Raw genomic sequence first — 12,655 nt, 5'->3', positions numbered from 1 at the left:
ATTATCACTTATTGATAGATACTAATTAGTGCAATAAAAGCAGAGGGTCTTATTTCAAAAAACGTTGTTTAGTGGTAACAAAATATAAAAGAATACCAGTTAATTAACTTTTCATTGTGTTCCACTGCTATTAATATGAACAAATTGGTCTTGGTTTTGTTCTTTGCGCACTTAACAAAAGCTGGTTGAAATTCTGTTGTGGGAGATAATCTGCTCCTACCCCAGCAATTATCCACAATTATCATGAGTGTTTAAATACCATAGCAACAGCTCCTCATTATCTGTGTCAGGTGGAACAAGTAGAATTGTGGATAATCAAAAAATAATTTGCATGTGAAATACTTTTAAAACACCTGAATATTATAATAATTGTATCTTAAAATCGTACTGCGCTTTTTAGTTTCCAAAACTTTTCCAACTCCTTGTATCTTCATTTCATTTGATGCAGTACCTCTTTTAAGTAGAGCTACCACCTCTCAAATTTTCCTGGAACTAAGTAGTAGACAAGTGAATGAATTTAAAAGGTTTCCTCTGTTACACTTAGAACATGAGAAAAGTCTCTAAGGAAAAACAACTACTGTTGGTTAGAAACGTCTCCTCATAAGCACCTGCTGATGAAGGGGGAAATGAGAACAGTAACTGCAACAACCGCAGAGGGCTGCAGTGGGCACTGGATGAGTTACAATATGTACAGCACTTAGCCAGTAACTGGCACACAGAAAGCACTAGTAGGTGTTCACTATTAATATTATTACAGAGGGCAGGGAACAATCACGCATTGGTCCAGCAAGGCTAGTCTTTGTGAACACCCACCAGGCACCAGGATGAAGCTGTGCGCTTCACCCACAGATTCCAGGAAAGTCGTATACAGCTCACTCCTTAAAGGGAATTTTCCAAACTGGAATTTCAGCTGCAGACCCAAAGCTGGGAAAAGTAGTAGTTGCCATGTGAGCCACAGCTGTGCCGTCTATATGGGATTTAGGAGAGGAGGGACTTCAAAAGAATTCTGCAAGCTCTAGGCAATTACTTACCTTCCAAGATACACCTGGAGGCAAGAGTTATGGGGAAGAAGACTGGAAGAGGGGATTTTTTTCTTTTTCTTTTTTTTGGAGCGAGGGGTTGGAGGGCCGTGTCTTCCCCACTCCCCATTTTCCCAGAACTTCAGATACCTCCTGCCCTCCCACAAACCCCTTCCAGGTCAACTGCTCACAGACAGCCCCTTCTCATCCTTTGCTATTTTTAACTAACAGCATCTTAGAGGGATGTGTTGTTTTTCTCCCGGTAGAAAACATATGAGAAGTCAAAAGAACAAATGGAGGCTGAGTTGAAAATTGACTACGACAGTTATTTGGAGTTGGAAAAGACCGTCCTCATCAATCTTGGCCTAGTCAAAGTCGCAGAGAAGACGTCATTCATAGACTCGATGTAGAAAAGCTTTCTGAAGATGTGTTTGAGGGACTTTGTGAAACCCCTCCTTCTTTTATTATTTTTTACATAAGATGAACTAGCAAACTGAACATATATAGGCTTATTTATAAATATAGGCTTTTATTTCACTGCTATTAAAAACTTTGGAATTATAACAATAAGATTTGTTTCCATTTTGTACTGAATATGTACTGAATATGAACGTTTTCAATAACAAAATTTGTATTTTCCTATAGAAATAGAGAGCTTTGGACGTTCCTACACCCAGTCCTTGCCATCCATGCAGAGGCCCTAATCCCAGGCAGAAGGGAAAATCGAACTTTGCTCTTTTACCTTTCATCCTGCTTTTCATCACCTCTCCAAAAAGTGCTTCCCCTGGGCCACTGTGCAAATTGTAGGGCCATGGGTTAAACAAAATGTTAGCAAATTGAATCCAGAAATATATATATATAGAAAATATATATATATTTTAAAGGATAACACATGAAGCTCAAGTTGGATTTATACAGAGAATATATGGTTAATTTAATCATAGAAAAGATCAGTAACTGATTAAAGGAGAGAAACTATGATAACACATAGATGCAGAAGAATATTTGATAAAATTTGACATCCATGCATGACAATAACAATAAAAAATTCTTAGCAACTACAGAAAGAAGAGAATTCCTTTAAACTGACAAAGGGCATGTAAAACAATTCTACACCAAACATCATAATTGTAAGAAGTCGGAAGCTTTCTTCCCAGACATAGAACAAGACACAGGGCTCACCATCAGGTCTCCCAGGCAACATAAGGGGCTTAATCAGTGTGGGCACAAAAAGGCAACAACAGCACGTGAAACTCTCTGAGTGGCAGATCTTGGAGTCATATTGTGAAGGTTCCCATAAAGTAAGTTAAGGAAGCTGGATTATAATTTGTGGAGAGAATTAATAGAAGGGCTAAGCAGGAAGGTGACATGATCAGCTTTATTTTGAGGAAGACAAGGAATGGATTAGAGTGCAGAGAGTCTCAGGGCAGGAAGTCCTATTAGGAGGCGGTAGTTCAAGGTAAAGGATTAGGATGCCCTGTACTAAAGCTTAATGTGGACATAGAAACGAAGGCTTTCCTGTGTCCTGCAAGCCCCGGTGCAGGCAGGCTGCTGTCTCCCGTCGTGTCCCTCAGCCCTTTGCCCTGCCTCACCCCCACCCAGTCACGCTGGCCTCCTGTTCACCAAACATGCCCGTCGTCTTCCTACCCCTTGGGTGCTTGCTGTTCTTCACTTTCTCCAGAGATCGTATTTTATTTTCATGAGTTCACTTGAAAAAATGTGCTGAGTGCCTACTATGTGCCAGGCTCTTCCATTTTAGACAACGTTGTCAGGGGAGCAAAATTTGAGCAAAGACCTGAAGGGAGCGAGGGATTTCCGGCTGCAGTCTTCTAGGAGAAGTGTGCTCCGTGACCCAATCCCCCACCCTCAGTGCAAAAGAAACTGGACTGCAGAGAAGCAGGGGTGTCATGACTGTGTGACATAAGCCATTACCTGGGGTGGGCACATTGCCGTCTTAATTAAAAGCAGGGCTTGGTTAGCATAGGAGACGAGAGTAACCGATATTGAATAAGTGTCTGCCTTAGGGTTATCAAATAAATAGCTTAGTACAGTGGCTGGTAGATAATAGCAAGCAGTAAATATATGTTGCTATTATTTTGCCTAATTTACAAACACAAAATGATTGTTAACATTCTTGCTGTAGAAACTAAACATGCAGCCCCTCCTGCTTATGTGTGCAGTTATTATCAGGTCAGGATGATATTTTCATTGTGTGTTGATAAGCTCAGCTTTTCCAAGTTTTATCACCTTCACCAGCCCACGGCCGCTGAGGGCTCAGAGAAGCAGCCGTAGCCCAGGCTCCGTGGGCTCTCGCCCCACTTGCTGATCAGGTGTCCCAGCCTTCTGCCAAGTGCCTCCAGGTGTGTCCAGTAGCCCCTGGGATGAAGGTGGAGTCACACGTGTTGGAAAACAAGCCCACACTCAGCAGGCACTCAAGGCTCCCTTCTCTCCAAATGCTAGAGCTGCCTGGTGGCCTGTACCATGGAGAGGTGCTGGGACAATGCTTCTGTGTCAGATCAAACCCAGCAAGAAGCAAACACCGAGGCAGGAGTGGATGAGCGAGAGATTTACTGGGGAGAGAGCAGCAGGAGTCCGGAGAGCCTTCAGCCCTCCACGCAGGTCTGGTGCCCGTGGAAGGAAAGAGGAAAGGACCAAGGAGGGGTGTGGGGAGGCCCAGGCCACACAGCACGTTGAACTGTACGTTGTACTGCCTTTTGTCACCCTCACCTAGAAACTCGGGCAGACTCACTGTGCCGCCGCCTCCTTCCCAGGGGCGAGTTCTCTCCGAGTCTCTCCAGCCCCTCAAGTGAATGTCCTCTGGGCTGGCTCAGACTCTAGGCGGACAAGGCCACACGTGCTGAATAACGAACGCAGCTGAGGCTCACGCTGGGGCGCTCACCACACACAGCTGGAGGTGCAGGGACACCGGGTGTGAGTGGACATGGGCTGACTGGGTGCCCCCTTCCGATCCCCAAAGCTCCAATGCTTCCCCGACTGCACTTGCCCCAGGTAGGGTAGGTATAATTACCATCCCCATTTTAGTCTTAGTTACCTCATCTGTAAAATGGGGATAATAACTGTACCTACCCTGCCTCATACAGAGACAATGTATAGAAAGTATCTGGCACATAGTTGGTGTTTCACGAATATTGTTTCCTTTTCTTGCTTATCTCGGGTGCAGGCACACACACCAGAGAAGCTGTAGCTTCCTCTTTGTTCTATTTAATAATTTCTGATTTTAATATTTTTGTTACTACTAATAACAGGAATGTCTCCCAGACTCAAATGCAACTTAAGCAGGGACTAAGCATGCCTGGTTTAATATTATCTTTTGATCATTTTAATATGAGACCACAAATGGTGGACACAGTATTTAAAATATGAACAACTTTCTTTTTTGCAAAACTTAAAATGCCACTCAGAAAATTAATCATTGTAATATTTGATTTATTTAGATTAAATTTAATTATCATTCAGCTTTACAAACTGCTTTTTACCCACCAAGAAATGTGCAATTAAACCAGCATATTTCTGGGTCCTCAGATAAACACACTGTCTGTGTGCACTTCAGACAAAAAGGCAATTAGCTCCAGTGGACAGTGGCCAGGTGCTCTTTGTAGCCTCACTAATCCACCGCTGTAAATAATTAACATCTCCCCGGGCCCTTCTACCCCGGAGCGCTGCCCAGGGTGGGTGGCATTCCACCCAGTTGCTAGGTTGCCATCGCCAGAGCAGATGCTGTGTAACTGAGCAAGGTCCTCGCAACGGAAATTAAATAAAAAGGGCAGATGAAACCCTGCGTGACGAATTCACTCCTTCCATGGTGATGAGCTGTGTGGGGGTCACACGGGCGTATGTGAAACAACTGCCACCCTGTCAGAGTAGAATCCCACACACCAACAAAACCAACCTTGGAAGTTTATGGGGAGATGATGGATTTATTTGAATTGTGTAACTGTTTTCAAATGCTTCCTTGTTAACAAATATGATATACAAAATATACACAATGTGGCAAGTAACACATGCTGTTTCCCTGCAGCAGTGCCAATGCTCCACACTTAAAAGGACAGAAAATAAAGTTCTCTAATTCACCTGTACGTGTGATATTCTGGGATGTTTTTATTCTTAAAGGGGAGAAGGAAGGATGATGTAAAATAGAAGATGTTACATTCTTCCCTGTCAATTAGAGATACATTTTCCAGCCCTTTTTAGGAATCATATTTTTAAGCATAGTTTCTCTTTGGGGAAAAAAAAAACTCTAAAAAAGAAAATAACACTAAGTCAAATCTAAAACATTAAAAACAGTCATGTCTGCAGGACTGGACAATAATTACTGAGTGTCATCGTTACAGAGACAACCAAGTAGAGTTCATGCTCAGGCTTTGTAATGTGGGGCAAATAACCTCTCTGAGCCTTCATTTCTTCATCCAAGAAATGGGGCTAATAATTCCCACTGCCCAGAATTATAAAAATTAAATAAGATAAAATACATGAAAGTACTTTGTAAAGTCTAAGTGCTATGAAAAATACCGAATAATATTTTTTTCCAAAGTGCTGAACTACTTTGGGATTCTGAGGTGACTTTTGAATCATCAAAGGAAGTTTACTATATTTTTATTACATTGTAATTCCTGATAGTGCTTAATTAACATTCTGCTAACCAAGATGTTCCATTCTCTCACCCCACTGGATAAACAATATACATATATTATCAGCCAATTAATTAGGCTTAATTATATATGTCTTAAAGTTTGAAACTTAGAAAAATGGAAAAAAATCAGACATTATTTTATGAAAGAGAGCCACCTGTTTAAAAGGTAGGATAGCATTTTGTATGTCCCTCTCAACCCCATCCATGTCAACCAGAGAACCACATAGACATCACTCAGTTGTATGTGTTTTATTTTTTGAGACTATCAGAATTTTCTTTTCATTTCTCCAACAGTCCATCTCAGCGCAGCATTAGGAGAGGGCAGACCACAGAAAAACACCTAGGCTCTACAGAGGGAGTGCTGGGGAGGGGTCTGGTCCTCAGAAATGAAACAGTGTAGACAGAGTTCGAAACAAAAAGACTCTGCATCAGTTCATTGTAAGAATCTTAATTTTAATTGATTGAGAATACCAGAAAATCTGAGTGGGGAAGAAGGTGGCAGAAACCATTCGTGCCTGTCCAATATCCACGTGCACCTCTACATTTGTTGGTCTCAGAAGTGAGATCGGGGCTTTGTGACTGAATTCTAGCCAGTAGGATGTGGGTGGAAGTGATGGAAGCCACTCCGGCTCTGACTAACCCATCTCAGGAAATCCTCCAACTTTATCTTCCTGTGCTATGTATTCCAGAGGCCATAATTTATAAAATAGAGAAAAGTTTCTCTACCTGTATCAGACTTTTCACAAGCAGGAAATAACCCTTTATCATATTAAACCACTGAGGCTTCAGGGTTTATTTGTTAAATCATAGCCAAGCCCGTCCTGATGAGTTCAAGTAGATTAGAGAACTACTCTGTCTCTTTGGAACAGACGTGCACAGCTATCAGTTGGAACCCAGGAACTAGACTTAAATCTATGCACAGTTAATAAGACACCAAGAAAATAAAAAAAAACAAAAAAACAAAACCAAGATATCAAAAGGAAAAAAAAAAGTCCTTAAATTGAAAATTACCTGGGTCTATGGGTTAAAAGAGTATATAATAGTCTAAGAAAATTCCAAATCATTCAGTAAGTGGATGAATTGACATTTACATACCACTCCAAATTCCATGCTCTTAGATATTCAACTCTGAAGGCAAAGTGGTCATTTAAAGATCAAATCTGAACTCCATCACTTCCCTGCTTATACATTTCAATGGCTCCTCCTTGCCTTTGGGTCTAAGCTCTATGCTTGTGTCTGGCCCTGCTTGCATTATGTTCTGATCTCTTATGGTTTTGCTCCCCTTTCTCCAACCATTTCACTCCATGCTATTCTCCACACACGCTGTACTCTCACCTCTACTTCCTTGAAAATGCTACTCCCTTTCTGTGAATAAAAGGCTACCAAGAATTTAAAAATGCTGTAAAACAAATTAGTATCTTATGCAGCACAACAGTATCTATATACATTTGAAAAATAATTCATATATAGTCTTCCTATGGAGAATAAACAGTGCTCATAAGAATTTGTTTAGAGATTATAAAAGGAATCGATAATGTGATATTAATAGTTTTAAAAGTCACGAAGTAAGAAAATATCTAGATCATCAGGCTTTGGAGTCAGAATTCTGAACACTCGGCCACTTACTTATAAGCTTTAATAATTTAAGGCTTATGATGAGCTTCTGCTGTGGCAGAAGCATTTCTCAAAAATGGCTAGAGCATTACTTCTCTACAAATGTCACAGGAAAAAAAAAGGCCAGAGCAATATTCCCTGCCCCACATGCTCTTGCCACACCCCCATCAAGAGATAGACTCTATTTCTCCTCCCCTGGAAATTGGGAAGGGCTCTGTGGTTGCCTCAACGAATAGAATGCAGTCGAAACGACACTGAATCGCTTCTGAGGCCAGGTCGTACAGGACCATACAGCTTCCACCTGGCTTTCCCTCATTGCGCATTTGCCCTGGGGACCCACCCACTATTATGTGGCAGCCCATGGAGAGGGCACACGTAGGTGTCCTGGTCCACAGCTCTAGCTAAGGTTTCAGCCAAGAGCTAGCGCCAACCACCAGACATGTGAGTGAATGAGACTTCAGATAATTCCAGACCTGAGCCTTTGAGCTACCCCAGCTGACGCTGAGTGGAACAGAGATGAGCTAGCCCGGCCTAGACCTGCCTAAACTCAGATTTGTCCTAAAAGTAAATGCTGCCATTATTTTAAAGCACTAAGTTTTCGGATGGTTTGTTATGTAGCAATAGATAGCCGGAAAAACCACCTCATATGGCTCCTGAGAGGATTAAATGAGATAGAATATATAAAATTCCTAGTAGAGTGTCTGAAAAATAGTAATTCTTAATAAATGTTAGTTCCATAGAATGTGTAGATAACTGAGGAAATTAGCCACAAATAATATGTTTATTTATTTCTATCTCTATTTTGTTCCAGGAAGGATTATCAAGGAGTATGGTGTATAGCAAATCCCTATCTTTAATACGTATAATCAAGTAAAGACAATAAGCCACGTAGTCAAATAACTATAACAGAAAACAGAATGAAATAAGTACTGAATGATAAAGGTAAAGATTAGACTATAAATAGTGGAAACCTCTGGTGAATGGGAGTGCAAAGACGTAGAACCATACCAGAGCAAGGCCCTGGTAGTTTGGGGCAGCTAGAGTGGGGGTGGGGAAGGCAAGAAACAGGGGAGCTTAGGGGGTTAACAAGCCCCTGCTTATATCATGAAAGGCCATTATAAACTCATTCTTTATCACCGGTTTAAAATACATAATTTTGTGCCAATGTCTGCAAAGCACTCATTGAAAGAAAAGCAATTAACAAGAAAAATTACAAGTAACAAGTTGAAAAAATAGCAAAATTACTTACAGAACATTGTGAATAGAGTCTGTATTAGTTTCCTAACAAATAACCATGAACTCAGTAGCTTAAAACAACGGAAATTTGTTTACTTACGGTTCTAGAGGGCAAAAGTCCGAAACCGACAGGGCTGATTCCTCTGGGGGATCCACTGGAGAATCCATTCCTTGCCTCCTCCCGCTTCCGCTTCCGGCTGCTGGTACTCCTTGGCCTCTGGCTGCGTCACTCTCACCCCTGCTCCCACCTGCACATCCCCTTTTCCTCTGCGGTAGTGAAATCTCCCTTTGTTTCCCCTTCATAAGGACACCTGTGATTACATTTAGGACCCATTTGGATAGTCCAGGAAAACCTCTCCATCTCAAAATCCTTAATTATATCTACCAAATCCTTTTTGCCATATGGGGTAACATTCATAAGCTCCAGGAATGAGGGCATGGGTATCTTTAGGGGCATTATTCAGCCAACCACAAATTCACAAAAAGATTCCAAAACTGGAGGGCAAGTCCAGCAAAAACTTTACCTATTAGTTCACTATTTTCTGTATGTGAAACAAAGGATAAAACATAAATAAAGGGACACCAAAAAAGTCTGCCTCCAAAGAAATAATAAAAAGTGTGACTTAGAAAAAAGAAAAGAAAAAAATATTTGAGGTCGTGGATTAAATAGCAAACTTGAAAACGTGTCCCTTAGACATACTTTCTCAGGATAGCAAAATCACTTTGCACAGTGATTTAAACATAACACTAGCAGAAATTCACTTTTATTGTTATTTTTCTCTCTTCTTTCCTTTTCCTTTTTTTGGTTTGTAAAGGTCAGGCTTGTAGAATAAGGAATGCTTTGGTTTTTAGAGCATTCAAGGAAGCGGTGAATGGGGAGTGCTAATGGAGAAATTGACAAAGTGTTGACTTCTGGTACTAAAAAGAGAAAATATTAGCCAGAACAAAGTTGTGATGTGTGGAAGGAATCTAAATGCCCACCAGTAGGAAATAGCAAAGTACGTTATACTCATCAGAAAAAATACTATTCTTCAGCTGTGATGAGGAGCAATACACATTTGTTCATTTCAACAAGAAAGTCCATAAATTATCAAGAGAAAAATCAAATTGTACAATAATATGTATAATATGATCCCAGTTATGCAAAATGTGTATGTGTATTTGTACCAATATGCAGACATTCATATTTCTCTGTATATTTATAGAAAAGTCTAGAAGTGGAGTCATCAAAATGTTAATTATGTTTACTTCAGAGGGCAGGAATGGGAGGAGAGGAGAGGTGTGCAAAGCACAGGGGGGCTTGTACCGTCCCCAGCTTTCACAGAGATTGGTACGTGGCTCATCTTCTGTAATCTATACCCCTCACTCCAGGTTATTTTGAAGCAAAGGCAATACTTTTGGTAGGTCTGTATTACTCGAATATTTTTATAACAGGCCTTTATGACTTGACAGTGTTCGTGTTTACTGCTGAAAACTGTTAACAGATGCCAGCCACACTACTGATAGCAAGAGTTGACATTTCATGAGCCCTTACTACAGTGTCAGGCGCTATTCTAAATGCTTTAAATATGTTAACTCATTAAATCTCCTCAACAATTCTATCAGGTAGTGCATACTATGGTTATCCTCATTTTCAGGTAAGGAAACTGAGGCTTAAAAAATTAAGTTACTCGCCCAAGATTATAATGCCATTAAGTGACACAGTGGGGCACAAACCAAGGCTGTGTGGCCCCGGTGTCCCTGTTCTCACCTGCAATATTATGCTCCTACATAAACCTCATATGTATAATACACACACACACTCACACACACACACACACACACACACACTTTTAATAGTGTTACTGAAGTGTATCACCAAAACCGGTACATAAACATATCCATCAGCCCCATAAGTTTCCTCATGCCCCTTTTTCCTAGGTCCCTCCTGTGCTTCCTCCTCCCAACCCTGCCGGCTCCAATTCCCAGGCAATCACTGATCTGCTTTCTGTCACGACAGAAAGCTTGCATTTTGTAGAAGTTTACACAAGTGGAATCATATGGTATGTACTCATTTTTGTCTGTCTTCTTTTACTTTTGAGATCCATCCATGTTGTTGTGTGTATCAATATAGTTCATTACTTTTTATTGCTGAGTAGTATGCCATTGCATGGATATATCACAATTTGTCTGATGAACATTTGAGCTGTTTCCCATCTGGTGTTTAAAGCAACATAAAATGGATTAAGACAGTCCCCATCCTTCCTATCACAAATATTGGGGCACAAGAAAAGTCAAAGCTGCATTGAAAGTTGTACACATTAGTCTGCTACAATAATTTCTGTCCAAGTTTTTTTAAATGGACACCTGCTTTCACTTCTTTTGGATAAATATCTAGGAGTAGAATGTCTGATCATATGGTGTGTATATGTTTAACTTTTAAAGACATTGCCAAATGTTCTCCCAAATGATGGTGCCATTTTAAATTCTCACCTGCGGTGAGAGAGTTCCAGCTCCTCCACATTCCTGCCAGTGTTAATGTTATTGGTCTTTTAAAATTTAGCCATTCTAATTGATGTGTGGTGGTATCTCTTTGTGGTTTTAATTTGCTTTTTTCCTAATGGCTAATGATGTTGAGTTTATTTTCATGTGTTTATTCGCTGTTTATATATCCTCTTTCATGAAGTGTTTTTTCACGTATTTTGCTCATTGTGGGGGGTTGTTTTTTATTATAGAGATTTGAGAGTTCTTTATATATCCTGGATGCAAGTCCTTATCAGATACATGCAAACATTTACTCTCCATCTGTGGTTTATATTCTCATTCTCTTAACAGTGTTTTCCAAAGGGCAGAATTTTTAATTTTGATAAACTTTAGTTTATCAATGTTTTTTAATGAATGTTTTTGGTGACCTATCTGAGAAATCTTTGCATAACCCAAGGCTTTCTCCTAGAAGTTTTATATTTTTAGGCTTTACATTTAGGTCTATGATCCATTTTGAGCTAATTTTTACATATAGTATGAGGTATGGATCAAAGTTTTTTTTTGTATATGAATATCCAGTTGTTGAAGCACCATTTGTTGAAAAGACTATCTTTTCTCCACTGAATTGCCTTTGTCAAAAATTGTTGTCCATATACGTATCAGTCTATTTCTGAACTATTTTGTTCTGTTGATTTATTTCTCTATCTTGATGCCAATACCATATTGTCTTGATTACTGTCACGTTGTAAATCATCTTAAAATCAGATAATCTTGGTCTTCCAATTTTGTCTTTTTTAAAGTTGTTTTGGGCCGGGCGCGGTGGCTCACGCCTGTAATCCTAGCACTCTGGGAGACCGAGGCGGGTGGATTGCTCAAGGTCAGGAGTTCGAGACCAGCCTGAGTTAAGAGCGAGACCCTGTCTCTACTAAAAAATAGAAAGAAATGATCTGGACAACTAAAAAAATATAGAGAGAGAAAAAATTAGCCAGGTATGGTGGCGCATGCCTGTAGTCCCAGCTACTCGGGAGGCCGAGGCAGAAGGATTGCTTGAACCCAGGAGTTTGAGGTTGCTGTGAGCTAGGCTGATGCCATGGCACTCACTCTAGCCAGGGCAACAAAGCGAGACTCTGTCTCAAAAAAAAAAAAAGTTGTTTTGGTTAGTACTTCATATGTATATTTATTTTAATTTACATATGCAATTCTGACTTTCATAAAATTTCCACTAGGTGATTTGTTAGAAGCCCAAAAACTCCTTTGTGACCTGGGCCCTGTGTAAATACATTAAGGATATAGACGATAATGGCTTAAGTACTGTTCCTTGATGGTTGAGGCTGTAAGTAGATACGGGAAGTTCAGATGGCTAACACGAAAGCCAAGTCTTTCAGAAGTGAACACAACATGGAACTGTAGCAGCAGCATGGAGGGATCCCACAGTTAACAGAAAGAACCGAGAGACACTAAGGAGTTCCTCTGATACTTTCTTAGGAATAGTCTTTAAAGGGGATTTAATTAGCTCCCATTTTAAAATAAAATGCAAATAAACCCTATCCATCATTAACACTCTAGTATTTTAATCAGGCAATGAGTCTGTATTCTTGTAGGTAAGACTGTAGAAGCAAAGGGAAGACAAGTTTTCCCTGGAGGTGGAGAAGGAGGAGGCAGGTTCTGTTGG

General features: G+C 40.3%; 1 protein-coding gene across 1 annotated transcript in view; it reads left to right on the top strand.

Moving 5' to 3' along the window:
• WDR63 (WD repeat domain 63) overlaps nucleotides 1-1,429 on the top strand; it is a 65,226-nt gene extending 63,797 nt beyond the window's left edge. Inside the window, 1 exon segment of the mRNA XM_012661029.1 lies at nucleotides 1,286-1,429. Within this exon segment, the coding sequence (XP_012516483.1) occupies nucleotides 1,286-1,429 (144 nt within the window).
• Nucleotides 1,430-12,655: the final 11,226 nt, after the last annotated feature.

The sequence above is a fragment of the Propithecus coquereli genome, unplaced genomic scaffold (genome assembly GCF_000956105.1).
Source record: "Propithecus coquereli isolate 6110/MARCELLA unplaced genomic scaffold, Pcoq_1.0 Scaffold7, whole genome shotgun sequence".
NCBI lineage: Eukaryota > Metazoa > Chordata > Mammalia > Primates > Indriidae > Propithecus > Propithecus coquereli.
Note: the sequence above shows the minus strand (reverse complement) of the source record. Positions and strands in the feature narration are given on the sequence as shown.